The 26,379-nt window shown below is 49.5% G+C and overlaps 1 protein-coding gene across 1 annotated transcript in view; it reads right to left on the bottom strand.

Moving 5' to 3' along the window:
• Nucleotides 1-26,379, bottom strand: part of U2AF2 (U2 small nuclear RNA auxiliary factor 2) — a 212,022-nt gene that overhangs the window by 177,652 nt on the left and 7,991 nt on the right. The window contains exon 2 of the mRNA XM_075327678.1: nucleotides 5,230-5,365. Within this exon, the coding sequence (XP_075183793.1) occupies nucleotides 5,230-5,365 (136 nt within the window). The remainder of the gene's footprint in view (nucleotides 1-5,229; nucleotides 5,366-26,379) is intronic.

Here is a 26,379-nt window from a genome sequence, read left to right as displayed (position 1 = left end):
AAGATGGCCCGCCAGCACCCAACGGTGGCGCAGACCCAGGCAGCTTTTGGCAGAGGGAGCTCCTGGAACCCATCATGCCCGCACTGGTCACCGCAGGGGGAGCCAGCCCTGAGGGGAAGCGTACAAGGGGAAGCGTCCGAGGAGAAGCTCCGGCACCACGGCAGGCCCTTTTAGTTCAGTGGGCTTCCTGTACTAAGATGGGTGGACCTCTCTGGTGGTGCTGTCATATTGGGGGGAGGAGGAAATAAAAAAAAAAAAAAAAAAAAGTAGAGAAACCCTTCTTCCCCATCTCCCGCCTTCTCTAAGATGTCATCTATGAGCTTTCCAAATAAAAACTCCCCTTCACAAGGCATGGCACACAGCTTAGATTTAGCCTGGGAGTCTCCCGGCCAGCCCTCTAACCACAGCTATCATCTTGCTGAATTGGATAATGCCGCTGAATTAGTCGACAGCCTCAAAGTATACACTGACGCATCCGCCAAGAAAGCCGCAGCTGCTTTCACCCGGGGTAAGCAGCAAGGATCCTCTCTCAAGGGGAATCTTCCTTGAGCTGATCTTCCAATTGTAGCCAGACCATTAAAGACCTGGCTACACAGGTGCCTGCTACCGCTGGTCTAAGCGCCCCCGCAGACGTCTTCCAAGCTCATCTCAGGTAATCAGCTTTCCTATCGAGTTGATCCTTTAGACTACACAGAGGTCTTCAAATGGAAGGGATGACTTTCTCGCCGTCTTGGCCAACACCACCTTAATCTTGGGACATTGATCCCAGAGGGAGGAATCCTCCTCCTGAAAGTGATATTTCTTTTTAAACAGTGAGGGAAGGTAAGCTCTCCTGTCGGGTTTCCTCCATCGGCTTCTTAATCTTATGAACTGGGAAGAAGCGTCTTAGTGTTTCATTTCAAGCCTCTGAACATCAAATCCTCTAGGGACTCAGGCCCCCTAGTGTCCACCAGATCCATAGTAGATCTGACAGCTTTCACAAGGTGGTTGACCTTAGCTGCGGGAAAACAGGGCCTGTTTTCAAGATACTCCTCCGAAGATGAAGGAAAGAAAGAAAGAGGAACCCGAAGCTGAATCAGAGGTCTCCCCAGATTCCTGGTCCTGCTGGATGGTTTCTTGATCATAGGCTGGGAAAAGGCCCTTAAGGGACTACCTGACCTCCACTCTTATCACCCCTCTGAAGTCCGGGGTCTCTTCGGATACTGTTTTCTGGATGCAGTTACTGCATTTTTTTTTTTTCCTGAGTCCCAGAAGGCAAGGGCATTTTACCTGTTAACATTTGCCGTTCTCTTCCTAGGCCTGTCCTAAGGGACATGAGAAAACAAAGAAAAAAAAAAAAAAAAAAAAAAAAAAACTCATTAATGGGAATAAAACAGAGGTCACTTGCCACCTGCAGACGCACAAGGTACCGGGTCAGTAGGCTGAGTGGTGTCCTGAGGACTCCTGCGGGAATCCACCGACCTCTGGCTGGGCCGCACACCACTGGAGTGACTGCCTTCACTTTCTCTATGCTGCAACAGACTTTTCTGCGTTTGCTGTTGCTGAGACATGGAGGAAAGCATGAGCACTCGTTCTTGCAACCCACGCCACTTTATCCTCTGCTGCAGCAATATTGGTGGCCAGCGCCATCTTGCCGCCTCCCACGCATGCACAGAGGCAGCTTGCGGTTCCTGCAGACATCCTGTCCGCCGCAGGCACCCGGATCTTCACCCGGAACGTTGAACTGCTGGGACAGCTGACTGGCGACGAGCAGGAACGCAGGCACAGGCAGGAAACTTTGTCCGGCGTGCTCTACTGCAGGGACAGCACAGAGGCGTTGAGCAGGAACACAGACCCTGAGGGAAAAAGGGAGATTCCTGCAAGGACAACCGATGGGCACCGAGCAGGAACACAGCCTGGATCTTAGTCTGGAGCACTCATTGCAGGGAGAGTCACCGGAGGCCGAGCAGGTATGCCAGACACACAGTAGCGGATTTCCTCGCACACACAGTCCCATTGGAAAAATACCCCCGGAGACACTTCCGGGGCTGAGGCCAATGATGTGGAATTCAGCCAATCCTACAGCCGACAACTCAACCCCAGGACAGCAGTCCTTCACGGCAGCGCCACAGCTCTTCTGGGTCTCCCATCCTGGGACAGGAAATTGAACTGATGCGGTAGAGGTGCCTCCCCTTTTATTTCCTGTCCTAAGATGGGTGGACCTCTCTGGTGGCGCTGTTGTGGTGAAGGGGAAAAAAAAAAAAATGCAAATGCCTCTTCCCTCTTCTCAGAGAAGGGAAGGGAAGAAAGACACACCTCCTGGGTGAGTTCCACCACAGGTCCTCGGGCTCCACTGCACTGCATCCCAGGTTCCTCTGCCAGCCAAAAGCAATCAGTATCGCTGGATGTGGTGTGTGCACACGATCTGTTGTGTGATTGGGTGCGCAATTTTACGTGTGTGGGTGTGCCTTCCACCGCAGGTCCTCCCATTCGGTGTCTGGCGAGTATGATTGTTGGGTCTTCTGTCTTTGTTCTCTCTTTTGGGGTGTCTGGTTTCTACAATAAATTGTCCTGCAGTATTTAACTTTTTTTAGCTGCATGGACAACTATTTAACTGCGACTAAGGCTTATTTTCGGGGTAGGGCTTAAATACACCTAGGTTACTTACCGGTAGCCGGTTTTTCCAGAACCCATGACAGCACCACGTGAGAGAGGGATCCACCCAGCGAGGACAGGAAACCATTCTGAATAAAAGGGCGGTACCTCTCCCCTTCGTCATTTGATTACCGGGAATTGAGAGGACCTCCAACAATCGTTAGAACTTAACTCTATCACCAACTATAACACACACACATGTACACCCAGAATAGTGCACACTAAGGGTGAAAAGGGAGGGAATATATGGATTCTGTCATGGGTTCTGGAAAAACCAGCTATCGGTAAGTAACTTAGGCGTTTTCCCCTCACCCATGACAGCACCACGTAAGAGATTTTCAGAGAATAACGTATAAGGGAGGGACCAACGTCCCAAGCACCCTTCTACAAAACGAGAGGTCAGCCGAGGGACGGAAGAAAAGGAGAATGTGAGGACCACAAAGCGGTCCTACAATCTAGTCAATAAATACCTTCGCCTTCTCAGCCCCGGAGGGCGACACCGCACTGGTGGAATGGGTCCTTATGCCCTCAGGGATGGCAGCTCCACTAGATGAGTAGGATAAGCCATGGCCTCCCTAATCCACCTAGAGATAGTGCAGTTTTACACCCATAGACCTTTCATACTACAGTGAGGGCTATGAAAAAAGGACTGTGTTTTCCCCACACTATGTGTCACTGAGATGTAGAGAAGCAGGGCCCTATGAACCTCTTACTTGTGAATCTGTTCACCCCTGTATTTGTAGGATGGCCACAAAGGAGGGAGGATTATCCCCTACACGCAATGGAATCGAGAGACGACCATTGGGAGATAGGGTCCTATTAACACCTGACCCGACCTATCATTGAATAACTGAGCGTAGGGCTGTACTACCGATAAGGCGTGTAAGCACTAAGTCTGCGAGCGAACGTCAAGGCCCCAAGCAAAATTGGCTCTAATGTTAGCAACGTCAGGGAGATTTTTCGGCAATAGGTTCAAAGGGAGGAGGGCGTCCAACCCTAATTTGATCCCCCGGTGGAACATTCAGGCATGACCTTACAAGCCTAATAACCTTTTAACCCACCGGTTTGCTGCCAGTGTTCCAATGTATAAGGTTCCTAGGGCAGAACAGGAAACCTTAGAGTGTGTACTGGAAATCCTAGGGCAACCCAGTCTGCAAGAATGACAATTTGCATGGAAAAGGAACTCATAGCCAAGGGACCATTTGTAAAGAAGGGGAATTTTAGACACCCTCTCCCATAGGGTTTAGTGGAAACCGGTTTACGGCTCTTCAGCAAGGAAGAGACTGGGTCAGAGGAGAACCCTTGCGTATCAGCAACAACCTCTCAAGTTCTAAGTTGTGAAATGAAAACCCTTTTCCTGTGCGAGGAATACAGGTTACTGCACTAACAGGTCCGGAATCCCCGCTTCAACCGCCGTATTTCAGAACAAGGTCTCCCATCAAGGACAGGAAACCAACTGACGAAGGGGAGAGGTACTGCCCTTTTATTCAGAATGGTTTCCTGTCCTCGCTGGGCGGATCCCTCTCTCACGTGGTGCTGTCATGGGTGAGGAAAATAAGCCTTACGCCGAAACCACAAAAAAATACTGCTAGAACTTATTTTCAGGGTAGGTCTCATATTTGGGGAAACACGGTAGCCTGGTGTCACCTCTAGCCAGCTTCTACACACGCTGCCCCAGGTGATTGAAAGAAAACTGGACCAATGTGGGGAGAAGTCGGCAGGGGGCTACAACAGACTAGTCCAGTCTCTCCCTACCGTTCCCAACTATCTCTGAGCGAAAAATATATCCAACTTATATCGTGCAGCCAGGCCCTGATTTGTGCAGTATGAATCAAATGAGAAGTTAACGCCACGGATTCAGCCAACAACTAAGGCTGGGAGTGGCTGTGCAGGTAAGCTAGTAAGGCGCACAACACCAAACAGGCATTGTAGGTATTTTTTCCACTTAAAACAGTTGGGGTATCCAAGGTGAAGAAAGTATATGCCATTGATGTGCAAGTTAAAATTAACTATTTTATACAAAAGTTTAAGAGGAAAAACAATAAGAAACCTGTGGAAAAGAAAGCGCAATAGGGTCTTACCCTGACAAACAAGGGGTGGAAGAGAGTAATCCTACTCACCAAATAGGGTTGTGACAGGCACAACTCCTATAACAGCATAGATCTGGATCAACGGCAGCAGTACCCCAAGCGGCTGATAACAGAAGGAGATAGAACGGGGCTTTCATATACCGCGCCAAAGATCACTGATGAATTCTTGGATTAATGTAAACTTTTATTTTTGCACAGGTCTACGCGTTTCAGGAGGCTCAGCTCCCTTCCTTAGGACCAACAGGCATAAGATACATCAAATCTCTTATGCCTGTTGGTCCTGAGGAAGGGAGCTGAGCCTCCTGAAACGCGTAGACCTGTGCAAAAATAAAAGTTTACATTAATCCAAGAATTCATCAGTGATCTTTGGCGCGGTATATGAAAGCCCCGTTCTATCTCCATACAAAAGTTTAAGCAAGCATGGATCCTGTTGCATTTCAACTTTGATAAAGGGCATGAATAGGAAAAACCTGAATAGTACACATTCTTAAAATATAAAAACAACCTGCGCCTCCGTCTGTCTCTTGATCCACTCCGCTGTTCTCTAGCTCGTCTATCCCTGCTACGACTGCGCCGCTTTCGGTCACGACTTCTAGAGCGGCTATGACTACGTTTCCGGTGGCGGTTCTCTTTGTCCCGTTCTTTGTTTGGCAGGAAACAGAAAAATATATATATATATTTTGGTAAGCAATTTTACATTACACAAGTAGACAAATATAAAAGTTGAAACAGGATGAAAAGTTAGTTTCCATAGACAGTACAAGAGAAGAAATTTTGTTAAATATCCCTTTCCCCACTTACTCTCCTCCACTTATTCACCTTCATTTCAGAGTAGACAGAGGTTTGATAAACATACTGAGGAGTCAGTTGCTGTCTATAGAGAATTACATGAAAAGGGAGGTTGGAGATAAAGGGGTCAGGAGAGACAGACAAACATAGTGCTTCTGCTTTATAGTAAAAGGTCTAGATAAAGTACCAATTAATTGACAAAATAATTTACAGCTTACCCATTAACGCTTTCACTCAAAACATTAGTCACTTTAAGGCCCTGTGCGCACTGGAAAACGGAATTTTCTTAAGAAAATTCCGCAGGGTCTGAAAGATTACCGCACCCGCGGTAAAAAAACGCGGCAAACCGCACCCGAAAACCGCATGCAGTTTGCTGCAGTTTTACCGCGGTATTGCCACGGTTTTGCCGCGTGCGGGTTGGTACATCTGTTAATGCATTCAATGCAATAAAGCACATTAAAAAAAAATAAATAAATAATTTCCTTCTGAAATAGATAGTAGATAGATAAATAGACAGATAGAGGGATAGAGGACAGATCAATCAACAATCGACTCACTGCATTTCTTCCGAGCGGTAGTGTGTTCTCATTACTGGCCGTGGGAAATGACCTGTGGTTACCTCTCTGCAGTCTGTCTTGTTGCGAGGCTGCATTCAGTGCAGTGTCAGTCGCGGCTGGATGCAAGCGACGTGGGACATCGCTGTGGATTACGCCGGAACTGTGCGTCTGGGAGGGGTTAATAACGGGGTGAAACAGGGGCTTTTTTGTGTTTTATTTAAAATAAAGGATTTTTCCTGGTGTGTGTTTATTCACTTTACTTACGGGTTGATCATGTCAGCTGTCTCAGACGCTGCCATGATCAAGCCTGGACTTAGTGGCGGTGATGCGCTGCCATTAACTCGTTATTAACGTGAGGTAAGGACAGAGACTAAAGGGAGGCTTTACACGCGATGTCGCTCGTGAAAGCACCCGCCCCCGTCGTTTGTGCGTCACGGGCAAATCGCTGCCCGTGGCGCACAATATGGCTAACACCCGTCACATGTACTTACCTTCCTAGCGACGTCGCTATGGGCGGCGAACAACCTCTTCGTTAAGGGAAAGGTTCGTGCACCGTCACAGCGCCGTCACACAGCGGCCAACCAATAAAAGCAGAGGGGCGGAGAACAGCCGCATTAACGACATGCCCACCTCGTTGCCGGAGGACGCAGGTAAGCTGTTCGTCGTTCCCGGGGTGTCACACGTACCGATGTGTGCTGCCCCAGGAACGACGAGCAACCTACGTCCACAACGACCAACAAGATTTTGAAAATGAACGACGCGTCAACGATCAACGATAAGGTGGGTATTTTTGATAGTTAACACTCGCTCGGAGCCGTTACACGCAACGACGTCGCTAACTACCGTGTTTCCCCGAAAGTAAGGCCCTGTCTTACATTAATTTTACCCCCAAAAGTCCCACCCTGCCTTACTTTCGGGGGAGGCCTTACATTGGAAAAAAAATGACAATCCTCCCCCCTGCAGCCTCCCCATTGTTTGAGATCCGGCATCCACCCCTTCCTCCCCCCTGCAGCCTCCCCATTGTTTGAGATCTGGCATCCACCCCTTCCTCCCCCCTGCAGCCTCCCCATTGTTTGAGATCTGGCATCCACCCCTTCCTCCCCCCTGCAGCCTCCCCATTGTTTGAGATCCGGCATCCACCCCTTCCTCCCCCCTGCAGCCTCCCCATTGTTTGAGATCTGGCATCCACCCCTTCCTCCCCCCTGCAGCCTCCCCATTGTTTGAGATCCGGCATCCACCCCATCCTCCCCCCTGCAGCCTCCCCATACAGTGGTTCTGCCCCCCACTCTGCCACCACACACACTGACACATACGGTACCGGTACAGCCCCACATGGCACCCACACACATATCGTACCGGTACCGTACACTGACACATACAGCCCCATACGGCACCCATACACATACCGTACGTACACGTACACACACACACACACACACAGCCCCATACGGCACCCATACACATACCATACGTACACACACACACACAGCCCCATACGGCACCCATACACATACCGTACGTACACACACACACACACACACACACACACACACACAGAGTTTCGGAACTTACCGAAATCGGAGCGAGCCTGCAGGCGGTGACGTCGCGGCTGATTTCGGCCAATCAGCTGCTAGCCGGCTGACTGGCCAATCGCAGCTCGAGCTGAGGGCCAATCAGCTGCGAGCCGGCTGACCGGCCAATCGCAGCTCGAGCTGAGGGCCAATCAGCTGCGAGCCGGCTGACCGGCCAATCACAGCTCGAGCTGAGGGCCAATCAGCTGCGAGCCGGCTGACTGGCCAATCACAGCTCGAGCTGATGGCCAGCAGGCAGCCTTGCGGGGGCCATTCACCGGAGGCGGACCACGGGTGGCACGAGACTGGAGAAGGCCTGGATGGAGCGAAGGAACAGCGGCAGCGGTAAGTTCCTGTACTTTCCCCAGGGACCCCCACCCATATGCGGCCTTACATTCCCCGGCCCCCCCGCTACCCTGCCTTACAATCGGGGGGTGCCCTACATTGGCGGACCCCCCCGAAACCCCCACCCTGCCTTACTTTCGGGGGGGTCCTACTTTCGGGGAAACACGGTACGCCGGATGTGTGTCACGAATTCCGTGACCCCAACGACATCTCATTAGATATGTCGTTGCGTGTCACGGGGCCATAAGGGTGCATTCCCACATCCCACAATGTTATGCCTCCTGCGGAGACGCGACTGTTCTCTGCAAGAGAATGCAGAGAGAGTGCCCACGGTCAAGGTTCTGGGCACTGCGGACTGTCGCTGCGTTCTCTCGCTGAGATCAATCGCGTCTCCGCAAGCATAAAATTGATATGGTGTGGCTTGGGAACCCATGCTGCATGTAAGTTTACACTGTGGATAGCAGAAGCACACTGGGAAGGAGATTTCTATAAACACTGATCATGGTAACGCACCCACATTCCAGTGAGGTGTTAATTTATGATGTGCAGAAGTTATAGTCAGTAGTGATTAGCGAGCGTGGTTGACACACAAGCATCAGAGTGCTCATTATGCTTGATAATTGGCAAAGTATTGGGGGTGCTCAAGTCCCCACCATTCATGTTTCGTGGCTGTTTTCAGCCATTAAACATGCAGAATTGCCTGTTAATCATGGTAATGCCGTAACCATATTGGTTACTGGCATTATAGTGATTGGTAGGCTGCATCGTGTCATCGAGTATTATACAAGACACTGGGGCACGATGCTCGGCACTTTCCTTTGGAAGCAGCTCAGGGAGAGCTTAGATTGGAGCAGGCATATAGGCAGGGTTTTACACTTGCACCCTTTAATGCCTTTCATGTGGCACTAAAGGGTGTTTTTAGGCTGGTTTAATTTAAAAGGGAATCTGTCACCAGGTTTTTCACTTAGGAGCTGCGGCCACCACCAGTGAGCCCTTATATACAGTATTCTAGAATGCTTTATATAAGAGCCCAAGCCGCTCTGTAGAACAATCACCTATATTATACTCACCTAGGGGTCAGGCCGGTCCAAAGGCTGTCGCTGGTCCGGTGGTGTGTTTTTTTATTTTACTTTGTAGAGAGCAGGCTATACACTTATATACAGTATTCTGGAATGCTGTATACAAGAGCTCGCTGGTGGTGGTCAAAGCGTATAAGGGAAAATACTGGTGAGATGTTCCCTTTAATAAAAAGTTGATATTAGATTTAAAAAAAAAAAAAAAAAAATCTGGGGTTCCTCTATAACCAACCGAAGAACAGCAGAGAGCTAGTAGTATCAATCTTGAAGGTCCACAGATTTTAAACCCTTCTACAGCCGCTACAGAAGTGGCAGATCCACTAGTTGTGCCAATTCTGGGGCTTCGCCACCGCTTTTCCCCGACTGCCCTGGTGCTGTGGCAATCGCAGTAATATTTTTGGGGGTTGATGTCAGCTGTGAATTCAAAACCGGCATCAACCCTACATATTAGTAATGGAGGTGTCTATCAGACACCCCCATTACTAACCCTGTAAGTGTAAAACGTAAGAAAAAATATAAAATGCGCTAACCAGGAGAGTGACCTTTATCACATGACTCCAGTGGATCACAATAAAATTATTGATGTCATACATAAGTACAACTCGTCCCTCAAAAACCTCATATGGCACCGGCTTTAAAAATAAAAAAAATAAAAATAAGAAAATTGCCCAAATGTAAAGGGCTTAAAGGGAAAGTGTCCAAAAAAAATTTTAATAACTGAAAAAATGTAAAGTATTGTTTTGCTTAAATATTAGTTTTAACCTCTTCACAACCACAGGCAGTAAAGTTCAATTTTATTTTTACGTGACTTAACGACCAGGGACATAACTTTACTGCCTAAAGTTCATTTGATTGTCGTGGCCATAGCAACGGCTTTAAAATGATGTCCTCTGCTGTTTCTTACAGCAGGGGACCTTTGCTTGACCTCAGGGGGGTGGCATCGCCACCCCCCATCGACGATCGTTGTGATTGGCTGTTCAAATCTTTTGCACTACCATGCAAGACCTTTATCACTACTAAATGGTTGTCATTCCCTGTTCTCCCTGGGCCTCCTGATGAACCGGACCAAAGGGCGGAGAAACGCGTTGAGGCAGTGCAGATGCACTACAAGAAGGGAAGTAATCAATTTTCTATAATTATGACATTGGTTTATTAGAACACGTTTGGTATACTGGCATTGTTCCACGGTATTATGTCTACCTTATGCAGGTTAATATTTGGATTTTGCTGAAAGGTTTGGACCTCTATATGGTGTCTGCATCCCTGTTTTTATGGATTATTAAATAACATAGGAGAAAATAGGGTGCTGGCATAATTTATTGAAAAGAACCCCCTTATTTTGAGGGTACAATTATAGTCAGGTCAACCTAAATTTGAGACTATACTGCATAGGTAGTACATTCATTGTCCTTATATGGTAGGGTAAATATCAGGGGAAGTGAGGGATAGTCGTCGAGGAACGGGGGCGCCCAGCCACGTTAAGGCGTCATACCCTCCGTTGGTAGGTTGGGGTCAGTTGTAGTAAATTAATAGGGCGAATATGTATATTATTCATCCTTGGTACAGACTGGTATTATCCCAGTAGTATATTTATACTTCCCCATGATATTTGTGTGTGAGGGTGAATCACCTGGATATTTTAATAATTACGAAATAAAGAGAATTTTAAAGGGATTTGTTTTTCTTTCACTTTGAATAATTTTTTACTATCCCGGTACAATTTGATCGGTTAGGTGATTTTTTTCCTGATACACTTGGAGAAAAGAAAAAAAAAAAAAAGCTACCTGGTTGAAGCAAAAATTGTGGTAAAAAAAACCCACAACTCAACGTCATTAACTTCTGTGGAGCCCATGGGTGTACCAAACATCTCACTAAACATCAGATACATTTCTTGAGGGGTCTAGTTTCCAAAATGGGGTCACTTGTGGGAGAGCTCCATTGTTCAGATACCTCATGGGGGTCTCCAAATGAAACGTAACGTCCACTAATTATTCCAACCAATTTTGCTGTCAAATGGCGCTCCTTTCCTTCTGAGCCCCGCCATGCGCCCAAACAATTACTTTCCACCACATATGGAGGTATCCGCGTACTCAGGAAAAAGTGCACAATACATTTTATGGTGCATTTTTTCCTGATACCCTTGTGAAAAAAAAAAGCTACCTGTTCAAGTAACAGTTTCCAGGTAAAAAAAAATATAATATACTATCTCTCTCGCATTATATATATATATATATATATATATATATATATATATATATATATATATATATATATATATATATATATATATATATATATATATATATATATATATATATATATATATATATATATATATATATATATATATATATATATATATATATATATATATATATACACACACACACACACACACACACATACATACATACACATACATATACACACATACATACATACATACATACACTTTCACGGCTCAACGTTATCACCTTCTGTTAAGCCCCCGGGGGTTCAAAAGACTCACCAAACATCTAGATACATTTCTGGGTGTCTAGTTTGCAAAATGGGGTCACTTGTAGGCAGGGCTGTGGAGTCTGAGTTAGTTTTGGTCGGAGTCGGTAGAAATGTACCGACTCAGATTTTAAATAAAAAAAAAAATGGATTAATATTTCATAATTGAACTGTCATGAATTATATAAATGTTACTCAAATATATATGTTCTATCAAACTATGAACAACAGTGATAAGCAGTTCTGCTTGAGATAGAGACATTTCTTAAGCTGGTGTCACACTAAACGACAGCGACAACGACGTCGCTGTTACGTCACCATTTTCGGTGACGTAACAGCGACCTTGTAAGTCGCTGTTATGATCGCTGCTTAGCTGTCAAACACAGCAGAAGCAGCGATCTTAAGGTCGCTGTGCTACATGTTCAGAGAGCAGGGAGCCGCGCTTAGCGCTGGCTCCTTGCTCTCCTGCAGCACACATCGGGTTAATTAACCCGATGTGTGCTGCAGCTACATGTCACAGTTCAGAGAGCAGGGAGCCGCGCTTAGCGCTGGCTCCTTGCTCTCCTGCAGCACACATCGGGTTAATTAACCCGATGTGTGCTGCAGCTACATGTCACAGTGCAGAGAGCAGGGAGCCGCGCGCACTGCTTAGCGCTGGCTCCTTGCTCTCCTTGCTACAGTATGCATCGGGTTAATTACCCGATGCATACTGCAGCCACATGTCACAGTGCAGGAGCCGGCACTGGCAGCAAGAGCGGAGGCTGGTAACCAGCGTAAACATCGGGTAACCAGGGAAAGGTCTTCCCTTGGTTACCCGATGTTTACGCTGGTTACAGCTTACCGCAGCTGCCAGTGCCGGCTCCTGATCGCTTCATTTCGTCGCTCTCTCGCTGTCACACACAGCGATGTGTGTGTCACAGCGGGAGAGTGACGACCAAAAAATGAAGCTGGACATTCAGCAACGACCGGCGACCTCACAGCAGGGGCCAGGTCGTTGCTGGATGTCACACACAGCGACAGCGACGGGACGTCGCTGCAACGTCACAGAAAATGGTGACGTAGCAGCGACGTCGTTGTCGTCGTCGTTATGTATGACACCAGCTTTACTTCTTGTGTGTCACTGTTCTACACTGCCCTTATCTAATCTTATACTTGGCTAACCTCATGCTGCCCCAACCCCCCTACTTACAATGTATGAATTTAAGTGAAAATGTGTTGCAAATTCTTAGTAGTAAAGCTCCTCCTCTAGACTAGATCATAGAGTACACTATAATGCTACTGAGCATGCGCAGTGGCAAAAACCGCATGCGGCGGCCGGATGCGGTTTTTGCCGCATCCGGCCGCCATAGGCATGCATTGAAAAATGCGCCGCATCGGCCGAATGCGACACGATGCGGGTTTTTTTGCCGCACGAAAAACGTGCCAGGCAACGTTCCATCCGGCCGCCGCATCGGCTAAATCTGCCGCATGCGGCAAAACCGGACCGAACGCAAGGCCATGCGGCACAATGCGGCACTAATTAAGGCTATGTGCGCATGTTGCGTAAATTCATGCAGTTAAACTGCGCTTTGTTGCGCAGCGTAACTGCATGCGTCCTGCGTCCCCTGCACAATCTATGGAGATTGTGCAGGGGCCGTGCGCACGTGGCATATTACAACGCAGCGCTTCGGCTACTGCCGAAGCGCTGCGTAAAAAGAAGTGACATGTCACTTCTTCCGTGCGCTTTGCCGGCAGCTCCTGCTCTGTCTATGGCAGGAGCTGCAGGCAGAGCGCACGTTCTCGCCGGCACCATGCACCTCAGAACGGAGCTTTTCAGCTGTGCTCTGAAGCGCACCTTTTACGGTGCTGGGCTAGAACGCAACGTGCGCATATACCCTAAAGTCTATGCAGAAAAAACGCAACCGGCAGCAAAAAAAAAAAAAAACGGTTGCGATTTTCCTGCCCAGTGCCGGATTGTGCCGCATTGCAGAAACCGGAGGTGTGAAAGCAGCCTTAATGATTCAGCGCTAGGTTGAACTGAAAAAAGAGAATTTTGTTTACTTACCGTAAATTCTTTTTCTTATAGTTCCATAATGGGAGACCCAGACCATGGGTGTATAGCTTCTGCCTCCGGAGGACACACAAAGTACTACACTAAAAAGTGTAGCTCCTCCCTCCAAGCATATACACCCCCTGGATAACCAAATATAGCCAGTTTAGTGCAAAAGCTGAAGGAGGACAGCCACCCACAAGTAGAGATAGAGCAAAAAACCGGAACAACCGGAGCCTCTGTCTACAACAACAGCCGGTGAAAACACACGGAACAAGAAAACTGCCAACAGGCAACAGGGAGGGTGCTGGGTCTCCCATTACGGAACTATAAGAAAAAGAATTTACGGTAAGTAAACAAAATTCTCTTTCTTCATCGTTCCCTATGGGAGACCCAGACCATGGGACGTCTCAAAGCAGTCCATGGGTGGGAAGAAACAGAAAACTGAGAAGTAGGCGAAACCTAACTTCACAAATGGGCGACAGCCGCCTGAAGGATGCGTCTGCCCAAGCTCGCATCTGCCGAAGCATGAGCATGCACTTGGTAGTGCTTCGAAAAGGTGTGCAGACTAGACCAAGTGGCAGCCTGACAGACCTGCTGAGCCGTAGCCTGGTGCCTGAAAGCCCAAGAGGCACCGACAGCTCTGGTCGAGTGTACCTTGATCCCCGGCGGGGGAGGCACCTGAGTACACTGGTAGGCATCGGATATGGCCGACCTAATCCAACGAGCTAGGGTCGGTTTAGAAGCCGAGAGATCCTTGCGCTGACCTGTGGTCAGCACAAAAAGAGAGGTGCACCGCCTAAGAGCAGCGGTGCGTGACACATAGATCCGGAGCACCCGCACCAGATCTAAAGTATGCAACGCTTTCTCAAAGCGATGAACAGGAGCCGGACAAAAGGAAGGCAATGAAATGTCCTGGTTAAGGTGGAAAGGAGACACCACCTAAGGGAGAAAGTCCGGAGTCGGACGGAGAACCACCTTGTCTTGATGAAAAACCAAAAAAGGTGACTCCAAAGAGAGCGCAGCCAAATCAGAGACTCTCCTGAGAGAAGTTATGGCCACCAGAAAGACAACTTTCTGTGAAAGTCGAAACAAAGAAACCTCCCTAAGAGGCTCAAAGGGGGGTTTCTGTAAGGCCGTGAGGACCAGATTAAGGTCCCAGGGATCCAAAGGCCGCCAGTAAGGCGGAATGATGTGAGATGCGCCCTGCATGAAGGTGCGCACCTGGGCCAGTCAGGCGATACGCCGCTGGAACAACACTGACAGAGCCGAGACCTGTCCCTTAAGGGAATTGAGGGATAGTCCTAGCTGTAGACCGGACTGTAGAAAGGACAGGAAGGTCGGCAAGGAAAAAGGCCAAGGGGCATGGCCGGAAGAACGACACCAGGACAGGAAAATTCTCCAAGTCCTGTGGTAAATTTTGGCCGAGGAAGACTTCCGAGCCTGAGTCATAGTGGAGATGACTTCGGAAGGAATGCCGGAAGCCGTCAGGATCCAGGACTCAAGAGCCACGCCATCAATCTGAGAGCTGCAGAATTCTGGCGGAAAAACGGACCTTGTGAGAGAAGGTCTGGGCGGTCCGGAAGATGCCACGACACCTCTACGGACAGACGGAGCAGGTCTGGGTACCAAGCTCACCTGGGCCAGTCTGGAGCAATGAGTATGACCCGACGGCCCTCCATTCTGATCTTGCGCAGGACTCTGGGCAAGAGAGCTAGAGGGGGAAACACGTAAGACAGACGGAACTGGGACCAATCCTGAACCAGCGCGTCCGCTGCAAAGGCCTGAGGATCGTGGGAGCGAGCCACGTAAACCGGGACCTTGTTGTTGTGCCAGGATGCCATTAGATCCACTTCCGGAGTGCCCCACTTGCGGCAGATCGACCGGAACACTGCCGGATGCAGAGCCCACTCGCCGTTGTCCACGGTTTGACGGCTGAGATAATCTGCCTCCCAGTTTTCTACGCCTGGGATGTGGACTGCGGATATGGTGGACTTGGAGTCCTCCGTCCACTGAAGGATGCGTTGAACCTCCAACATTGCCAGGCGGCTGCGAGTCCCGCCCTGGTGATTGATGTAGGCAACAGCTGTCACGTTGTCTGACTGGACTCGAATGTGCTTGCCCGCCAACAGGTGGTGAAAGGCTACGAGAGCTAAGAGCACAGCTCTGATTTCCAGCACATTGATCGAGAGGGCTGATTCGGACGGAGTCCAAGTGCCCTGTGCTCGGTGGTGGAGAAATACTGCTCCCCAGCCGGATAGACTGGCATCCGTGGTGAGGATCACCCAGGACGGGGTCAGGAAGGAGCGTCCCTGAGACAGAGAGAGGGGCCGAAGCCACCACTGAAGAGAGCTCCTGGTCTGTGGCGACAGAGCCACCAACCTGTGCAAGGAAGAAGTCCGCTTGTCCCAACAGCGGAGAATGTCCAGCTGCAGAGGACGCAGATTGAACTGGGCAAAGGGAACCGCTTCCATTGACGCCACCATCTGACCCAGCACCTGCATGAGGTGCCTGATGGAATGACGGCGGGGCCTCAACAGAGAGCGCACCGCCATATGGAGGGACTGCTGTTTGACTAAGGGCAGCTTGACAAGTGCCGGCAGAGTCTCGAATTGCATCCCTAGGTACGTGAGTTTTTGGGTCGGGGTCAGAGTGGACTTGGGCAGATTGACAAGCCACCCGAATTGAACAAGAGTGGCGAGAGTGAGCGAGACACTCCGCTGACAGTCTGCACTGGATGAAGCCTTGACAAGAAGGTCGTCCAGGTACGGAATCACTGCCAACCCCTGGAGGTGCAGAACCGCAACCACTGCTGCCATGACCTTGGTAAATACTCGAGGGGCCGTGGCTAACCCGAAGGGGAGAGCCACGAATTGGAAATGTTCCTCTCCGATTGCAAAACGTAGCCAACGCTGGTGTGAAACTGCAATTGGCACATGCAGATAGGCATCTCTGATGTCGATGGATGCCAGGAAATCTCCCTGGGTCATTGAGGCAATGACTGATCGCAGAGACTCCATGCGAAAATGCCGCACCTGAACATGCTTGTTGAGAAGCTTGAGATCCAGGATGGGCCGTAAGGAACCGTCCTTTTTGGGGACTAGGAAGAGATTTGAGTAAAAACCTCTGAACCGTTCCCTGGCGGGAACCGGTACAATTACTCCGTTGGCCTGCAAGGATGCCACGGCCTGAGATAAGGCGGCGGCCTTGGAGCAGGGGGGAGTTGACAGAAAAAATCTGTTTGGCGGGCTGGAAGAGAACTCTATCCTGTAGCCGTGGGAGATGATATCCCGCACCCACTGATCGGAGACGTGTTGAAACCACACGTCGCCAAAGTGGGAGAGCCTGCCACCGACCAAGGACGTTGCTGGCTCGGCCAGATAGTCAAGAGGAGGCTGCCTTGGTGGCAGCAGCTCCTGTGGACTTTTGCGGACGCGGCTTCTTGCGCCAGGTGGGCTTCTGGTCCTTAGCTGAGTTAGTGGACGAGGCCGAGGGCTTAGAGGACGACCAGTTAGAGGAACGAAACCTCGACTGGTACCTGACCTGGACAGGTTTCCTGGTTTTAGTCTGTGGCAAGGAAGTACTCTTCCCGCCAGTAGCCTCCTTAATTATTTCATCCAGTTGTTCACCGAACAGCCTGGACCCAGCAAATGGGAGCCCAGCAAGGTACTTCTTTGAGGAAGCATCTGCCTTCCACTCTCGAAGCCACAAGATCCTGCGGATAGCGAGGGAATTAGCGGAGGCCACCGCAGTGCGGTGAGAGGCCTCCAGCATGGCAGACATGGCGTAGGCTGAAAAGGCTGAAGCCTGGGAAGTTAAGGCAACCAATTCAGGCATAGAGTCCCTAGTGAGGGAATGCATCTCCTCTAGGGAAGCAGAGATGGCTTTGAGAGCCCACACTGCTGCAAAGGATGGGGAGAACGAGGCCCCTGCCGCCTCATAGACAGACTTGGCCAGGAGGTAAACCTGGCGGTCAGTGGGATCCTTAAGTGAGGTGCCATCAGCTACAGATACAACTGTCCGGGCTGAGAGTCTAGACACCGGAGGGTCTACCTTTGGTGAGTGAGCCCACTCCTTGACCACCTCTGGTGAAAAAGGAAAACGGTCATCAGAACCACGCTTTGGGAAGCGTTTGTCAGGACAGGCTCTGGGCTTGGACACAGTGGCTTGAAAACTGGAGTGGTTAAAGAACACACTGCTTGTTCTCTTAGGCAAGGTAAACTGGTGCTTTTCTGCCAGAGAGGGATGCTCCTCTGATACTGGCGGATTGAGGTCCAGTACAGAATTAATGGACGCAATCAAATCACTAACATCTGCATCACCCTCGGTCAGATCAATGGGGCACATGGAGGTAGCGTCCGAGCCCCCAGTAAAGACATCCTCCTCGTCCTACGAGTCTGCTCGTGAATCGGAGCCGCGGGACGAGGAAGGAGAGGGGACCCTGCGTCTCCTTTTAGGAGGACGGGGTCTGGGAGCAGATGAAGAATCCTCTGTGATCTCTGCAGAGCGAGCCGAAGCAGCAGAGGCGCCCTGAGAAGGGGGCTGATGCATGCTCAGCAGAGTCCGGGACAGCTGTCCCATGGAGTCGGCAAAGGACTGGGAGATAGACTTAGAAAACAATTCTACCCAAGCCGGGGGTTCAGCCACCGGGGCCGGAGCAGCCGGAGGGACCACTGGGGAGACTCCAGGCTGAGGCACCACCATGTTAGAGCAGGCATCACAATGAGGATATGAGCTTGGTTCAGGCAGTACGAGCTTACATGCAGTGCATATTGAGTACAGCCTTGCAGCCTTGCTCCTAGTGTGAGACATGCTGTAAGGTGGGGGCTCTGCAGTAAAGAACATACTCCTTCAGAATGACCCCCAGAGAGTGTATAAGAAGGTCCACAACCAGAGGTTGTGGCTTACCAGACCGTTTTGTGTGCCCTCCGGATCCCACAGCTCGGACCCCCAGACAGATTGCAGAGATGCAGCAGCGCCGATCAGTGTGAGAACGCTAATAAAATGGCGCCGGAGTGAGGGGGCGGGGCCTAGTCCAAGAGCGGGAACCGGAGGGCCAAGGAGATATACAGGGGAGGGAAACATCTCCTCAGAGAGGAGTGTCCTCCCCTGTGCTGAACGGCTGGTGGGCGGCGCCGCACTGTCCCTCTGCATGACTGACATGCAGGGGCAGTGAAAACGAAAGTAGGCCGCAGCCGAAGCCGGGGCCTAAATTTTACAATGCGGCCGGCGCGCAGGCACCCTCGGCGCGGTTCTCTGGTGAAAACCGGAGAGCCGGCCAGAAATGTCACAAAGGTTGCATAACACACTCTCCCCAACATTAAAGTGCAAGGGACCCCCTGACAATAACGTCTCAATACTTAGCTTGTGAGACGCAGGGCCAGGTCCCTGAGGGATGAGTGCTCCGTCCGGCAGGTTCCTGAAAGGGCTGCGGATGGAGACCGGTCTCCTGCAAAGCAGTGAGAACCGTGCTGGCTCCCACTTCAAGCCAGAGCCCGAGGGATGGTGAAGGAGCGCAGCATGTAAGGCTCCAGCCTTGAAATCAACCTTAACACCGCCGACACAGTGGGGTAAGAAGGGACATGCCGGGGGTCCAGCTTGGACCCGCTTTTCTTCAAACTCTTTAAAATCAAAAATCAGATGAGAATGCATGTGTGGATGTGTGCCTCCTGAACACAAAGCATTGAACTGGCTATATTTGGTTATCCAGGGGGTGTATATGCTCGGAGGGAGGAGCTACACTTTTTAGTGTAGTACTTTGTGTGTCCTCCGGAGGCAGAAGCTATACAACCATGGTCTGGGTCTCCCATAGGGAACAATGAAGAAACCTTTCTTGTAGACATGGCTAACCCTCAACTGACGCTAAATGAAAGTCAGTGGAATCAGGTGACTGAGCTGGAAAAATTGCTAGAGCACCCATTTAAAGTGACTAAAAAATTACAAGCAGAGGACTTAACTCCAGGTATTTTCTTAAAGGAGTGGAAGAACCTGATGTTTCGCCTGTCCCAAAGAGGAGGGTTAATTGCAAGTGGCATTGCTACATCAATGAAAAGGAGAGAGGAGCTACTATTACAAAATAACATTCTTTTGGCAGCTATTTATGTAGACCCAATGCATCGGATTCTTCTAGATGATCAACAGCTAAGTAAAGGAAAAGAAGCTCTGTTTGAAATAGCAGTAAGGATGAAAGGGTTGCAGAACAGTCAGGAGGAACAAGAAGAATTTGGTCGTCCTGCCACATCTTCACCCTCATCATCAACTGATGAAGAATTTAATTTCGAAAAATATTTGGATCACAAGGACCGTGCAATGCGTTCCCGCATAGAAGAAGAGTCATCCCCATCAAGGAACACAGCCAGTACATTTCAGCAGAATTTTTCATGTGCACTAAAAGAAATTGAGAAATTTGACCGTTCATCAAAAATAACGGTGCAAGAAGCGATTCCTCTGTATCCTGACATTGTCAGAGATGTTGCCCGAGTGGTTACTGCTTTGCCACCAACACAAGTTAGTGTAGAGAGGTTGTTCTCTGCCCTCAAAATAATTAGATCAGATTTGAGGGCATCCATGAAGGAGGATCTGACAGAGGCAATACTTTTTTTGAGGACAAATTTATAGATTTCTTCTTATTAACTGCATAAAAGTGTTTATTGCATATTTACTTACAGTTTATAAAAGTTATTTGCTATATTCTAATAAATGTAGTTTTTGCTCTAAGTGGTCTGATTACTTATATGATGGTGAGAAACTGAATAAGCACGATGTTAATATTTTACAACAGTAAATTTGTTGTTATGAATCGGCCATTTATGAAGGAGCCGGAGCCGGAACCTGATAAAGTCCAGGAGTCGGAGTCGCAACTGTGGCTTACCGACTCCACAGAGAAGCGTGTGGGGAACTCCATTGTTTAGGCACCTCGAGAGTTCTCAAAACCCATCATGACATCTGCTAATGAGTCCAGCTAATTTTGCGTTCAAAAATTAGAATGGCGCTCCTTCCCTTCAGAGCCCTGCCGTGCGCCCAAACAATTGATTTTTACGACATAGGATATTGTCGTGCTCAGGAGAAAATGCACAATACATTTTATGGTGCATTTTTTCCTGATACCCTTTTTACATAGTTACATAGTTACTTAGGTTGAAAAAAGACCTAGGTCCATCTAGTTCAACCTTCCTCCACCAGTTGTACATTTAGTCACCAAGTCATTTATAACCAACAATGTTTTGTTTACTGAGGAAATCATCCAGCCCTTTTTTAAAAGCTGTTATAGTATCTGCCATTACTACCTCTTGTGGTAGTGTATTCCACAGTCTGACTGCTCTAACTGTAAAGAACCCTTTCCTATTTAGGTGTCGGAATCGCTTTTCTTCCACTCGCAGTGAGTGCCCCCTGGTCCTTAGTATTGTTTTCGGAAGAAATAAGTCATGTGCCAGTCCTTTATATTGACCACACATGTATTTATACATATAAATGAGATCTTCTCTGAGACGTCTTTTTTCTAAGCTAAACATATCTAACTTTTTCAATCTGCCATCATATGGGAGGCCTTCCATTCCTTGTAATAGTCTAGTTGCCCGCCTTTGAACTGACTAACTTCTGAATGTCCTTTTTAAAATGTGGAGCCCAAAACTGGATCCCGTATTCCAGATATGGCCTTACAAGTGATTTATAGATGGGTAACAATACGTTGGGATCACGGGATCTAATCTCTCTTTTTATACACCCTAGAATCTTGTTTGCTTTAGCAGCTGCTGCCTGACATTGAGTGCTGCTGCTCAGCTTATTTGTAATGAGAATACCCAAGTCCTTCTCCTGTTCTGTAGTCCCGAGTTTACTTCCATTTAATGTATACGCAGCTATAGGATTACTCCGTCCTAGGTGCATTACTTTACATTTATCAACATTAAATCTCATTTGCCAAGTATCTGCCCATTCTGACATCTTATCCAGATCTTTTTGTAATATTGTACTATCCAGGTCAGTTTTTAATATCCTACATAGTTTGGTGTCATCGGCAAAGACTGACACTGTACTATCAATCCCATCCACAAGGTCATTAATATAGAGAGTAAAAAGAATTGGTCCTAGCACAGATCCCTGCGGCACCCCACTGCTGACTATAGCCCATTTAGAGAATGTAGCATTTATGACTACTCTTTGTTTCCTATCTTTTAGCCAATTCCTTACCCAGTTGCATATTGTGTCCCCTAGTCCTTGCTTCTGGAGCTTTAGTATAAGGCTATTATGTGGTACAGTATCAAATGCCTTTGCAAAGTCCAAATAAATCACATCAGCTGCATTACCAATATCCAGGTTTGCACTTACCCCCTCATAGAACCCCAACAGGTTGGTTAGACACGACTTATCTTTCATGAATCCATGCTGTTTGTCAGTTATCATATTTTCTGCAATATATTTTTGCATGTCATCCCTTAAAATGCCCTCAAAAACTTTGCATACTACTGATGTCAGGCTTACTGGACGTTAGTTGCCTGGATCTACCCCTCTTACCTTTCTTAAATATCGGTACCTACATCAGCAATCCTCCAATCCTGAGGCACCAACCCTGTTACAAGTGAGTCTAAAAGAGATGAGATACAGCGGTCTGTCGATTACGGGAGCTCAATTCCCTCAATATTCGTGATGAATGCCATCTGGCCCTGGGGATTTGTCAATGTTTAATTTACTCAGACGTAGGCGTACTTCATCTTGTGTTAAATTAATTATATCGGGTGGTGGACTTTGATTTTTCACTTGTTGAACTGATCCCTGGTACAGTCAGTTCCTTGTGTGAATACAGATGAGAAATGCCTATTTAATATCTCAGTCTTTTGTTTGTCCTCTATAACTAACTTGTTATTATATTTTAAGGGGTCCGATACTATCCTTTGTTTTCCTTTTGGCATTAATGTATTTATAAAAGATTTTGGGATTTATTTTAATGTCATTGGCGATTTTTGTTTCAGTAGCTAGTTTTGCTTGTTTGATTTCTTTTTTGCATTGCCTATTGATATCTTTATACTCCTGCAATGCTATTTCTGTATTCTCAGCCTTTAGGCTGTGTTCACACACTGCGTTTTTTACCTGCGTTTTTGTGTCCGTTTTTGGGTCCGTTTTTGCTGGAGAAATTTCTTGAGAAATTCTTGTAACCTTTCTGCAGACATTCCCCAGCAAAACCTATGGCAAAAAAATTAGCTGTGCACACACTGCGTTTTTTTTCTTAAGAAAATTCTTTCAGTAGATTTTCTTAAGAAAAAGAATGAGCATGTCACTTCTTTTCTGTCAGCTAACTGCGGTTTTTTGCCATAGATAATTGGCACAATAACGCAGGAGCAACCAGCGGTAAAAACGCACCAAAAACGGACCTAAAACGCACCAAAAACGGACCTAAAACGCACCAAAAACGCAGGTGCGTTTTTGGTGCGTTTTTTTAACACAGGTGCACTCTTAAGAAATTTCTTAAGAAAATTTCTTAAGAAAAATCATTTTTCTAGTGTGAACATAGCCTAAAGATGTTAAACGCCCTTTGTTTTTGTTTTATTATACTTTGTACAGTCTTATTTATCCATAGTGGTTTCTTTTATTTCCTGGACATTTTATTACCAGAGGGTATAAGTTTTTTACAGGACTCTAGCAGTATATCCTTAAACTTACCCCCTTTTATGTTCGGTATCCCCAGTTACCATGACTCTGTCCCAATCTACACATTTAAGCTCTTCCCTTAATTTGTTGAAATCAGCTTTCCTAAAATTCCAGGTTTTAGCATTCCCCCTTTGAAATGTTCTATTGAATATTATGTCGAAGCTTACCATATTATGATCGCTGGTGCCCAAGTGCTCCCGGACCTGTAGATCTGAAATTGTATCCGGTCTATTTGACAGGACCAGATCTAGCAAATTATCTCCCCTGGTGGGTTCCATCTACCATCTGAGAGAGGAAATGGTCCTGAATGGTAGATAAGAACTTACAGCTTTTAGCAGAACCAGAAGATTCTATGTCCCACTGTATGTCTTGGATAGTTGAAATCCCCCATAATAAGAACCCGATTATTATTATTAGCTGCCTTTCAATTTGTTCAGCATTTCACCCTCTATTTGTTCAGGTATGTTAGGAGGCTCTATAGCAAACTCCAATTAGCATTTTTCCATTATTCCCCTCCCCATGTACATTTACCCATACTGACTCCACATTGTTGCTGTTCCCCTCAATGTCATCATACAACACAGGTTTTAGGTTAGATTTGATAAATATACACACCCCACCACCTTTTTGGCCTTTCCTGTCCTTCCTAAATGTACTATAACCCTGTATGTTTGTCACCCAGTCATGACTTTCATCCAGCCAGGTTTCCGTTAATGCCCAACCACATCATAATCCATGGTTGACATAAGAGTCTCCAATTCATTCATTTTGTTTGCAAGACTTCTTGCATTTGCCAGTAGACATTTAATCCTTTTAACACCTTTATTACTCCTAGCCTCCCTACGTTCCCTCGTTCCTTGTATGTCCCATCCCCCCCTAATCCTTCATTGACCCCTACCGTCTCCCTGTCTATCTGCTCTATCTATCCCCTTATTTGCTCCACTACCCACCCCTCCACGATCCTAGTTTAAAAGCTCCTCCATCCGTCTGACCATTTTCTCCCCCAGCACAGCTGCACCTTCCCCATTGAGGTGCAGCCCGTCCCTACCGTAGAGCCTGTAGCCGACTGGAGAAGTCGGCCCAGTTCTCCATGAACCCGAACCCCTTCCTTCCTTGCACCAATTTCTAAGCCACATATTTATCTCCCTAAGCTCCCCGCTGTCTTTCTAGTGACGCTCGTGGCACCGGTAGTATTTCTGAAAAACACCACCTTGGAGGTCCTGGACTTCAGCTTCACCCTGATATTGTGAAAAAAATCTAACTAGTTGAAGCGACAGTTTTGTGGTAATATTTTGTGGTATATAGACACGCCCACAGGCGTCTGTGATTGGTTGCAATCAGACAGCTATGACTCAGTGTGGGGGCGTGTCTGACTGCAACCAGAGACACTGGTGGTCAGTGAAACAGTGAATATGTATGAGCCTGAGGCCACACGGGGATTACTGCGTGTCCTCGCATGACATGCTGCTCACGCTCGCAACACAGCGTGAGCCGAGTGTCATGCAACTGAGGTCCGATCATGCGATCAGACCACAGCTGCAGGAGGAGTGCGACGCTGCGGAGGAGTGCCGAGACGCTGCGGAGGGAGTGCCGACGCTGCGGAGGGAGTGCCGACGCTGCGGAGGGAGTGCCGACAGCTGCGGAGGGAGTGCCGACGCTGCGGAGGGAGTGCCGACGCTGCGGAGGGGAGTGCCGACGCTGCGGAGGGAGTTGCGACGCTGCGGAGGGAGTGCCGACGCTGCGGAGGGAGTGCCGACGCTGCGGAGGGAGTGCCGACGCTGCGGACGGGAGCAGTGCCGACGCTGCGGAGGGAGTGCCGACGCTGCGGAGGGGAGTGCCGACGCTGCGGAGGGAGTGCCGACGCTCGCGGAGGGAGAGTGCCGACGCTGCGGAGGGGAGTGCCAGACGCTGCGGAGGGGAGCGTGCCGACGCTGCGGAGGGAGAGTGCCGACGCTGCGGAGGGAGTGCCGACGCTGCGGAGGGAGTGCCGACGCTGCGGAGGGAGTGCCGACGCTGCGGAGGGTACCGAAGTGCCGAACGCTGCGGAGGGAGTGCCGACGCTGCGGAGGGAGTGCCGACGCTGCGGAGGGAGTGGCCGACGCTGCGGAGGGAGTGCCGACGCTGCGGAGGGGAGTGCCGACGCTGCGGAGGGGAGTGCCGACGCTGCGGAGGGGAGTGCCGACCGCTGCGGAGGGAGTGCCGACGCTGCGGGAGGGCAGTGCCGACGCTGCGGAGGGAGTGCCGACGCTGCGGGAGGGAGGTGCCGAGCTCTGCGGAGGGAAGTGCGACGCTGCGGAGGGAGTGCCGACGCTTGCGGAGGGAGTGCCGACGCTGCGGAGGGCAGAGTGCCGACGCTGCGGCAGGCCCCCCGACCTGCGGAGGGAGTGCCCGCTGCGGAGGGAGTGCCGACGCTGCGGAGGGAGTGCCGACGCTGCGGAGGGAGTGCCGACGCTGCGGAGGGAGTGCCGACGCTGCGGAGGGAGTGCCGACGCTGCGGAGGGAGTGCCGACGCTGCGGAGGGAGTGCCGACGCTGCGGAGGGAGTGCCGACGCTGCGGAGGGAGTGCCGACGCTGCGGAGGGAGTGCCGACGCTGCGGAGGGAGTGCCGACGCTGCGGAGGGAGTGCCGACGCTGCGGAGGGAGTGCCGACGCTGCGGAGGGAGTGCCGACGCTGCGGAGGGAGTGCCGACGCTGCGGAGGGAGTGCCGACGCTGCGGAGGGAGTGCCGACGCTGCGGAGGGAGTGCCGACGCTGCGGAGGGAGTGCCGACGCTGCGGAGGGAGTGCCGACGCTGCGGAGGGAGTGCCGACGCTGCGGAGGGAGTGCCGACGCTGCGGAGGGAGTGCCGACGCTGCGGAGGGAGTGCCGACGCTGCGGAGGGAGTGCCGACGCTGCGGAGGGAGTGCCGACGCTGCGGAGGGAGTGCCGACGCTGCGGAGGGAGTGCCGACGCTGCGGAGGGAGTGCCGACGCTGCGGAGGGAGTGCCGACGCTGCGGAGGGAGTGCCGACGCTGCGGAGGGAGTGCCGACGCTGCGGAGGGAGTGCCGACGCTGCGGAGGGAGTGCCGACGCTGCGGAGGGAGTGCCGACGCTGCGGAGGGAGTGCCGACGCTGCGGAGGGAGTGCCGACGCTGCGGAGGGAGTGCCGAC

The sequence above is a fragment of the Anomaloglossus baeobatrachus genome, chromosome 11 (genome assembly GCF_048569485.1).
Source record: "Anomaloglossus baeobatrachus isolate aAnoBae1 chromosome 11, aAnoBae1.hap1, whole genome shotgun sequence".
NCBI lineage: Eukaryota > Metazoa > Chordata > Amphibia > Anura > Aromobatidae > Anomaloglossus > Anomaloglossus baeobatrachus.
This window is presented reverse-complemented; position numbering and strand designations above follow the sequence as displayed.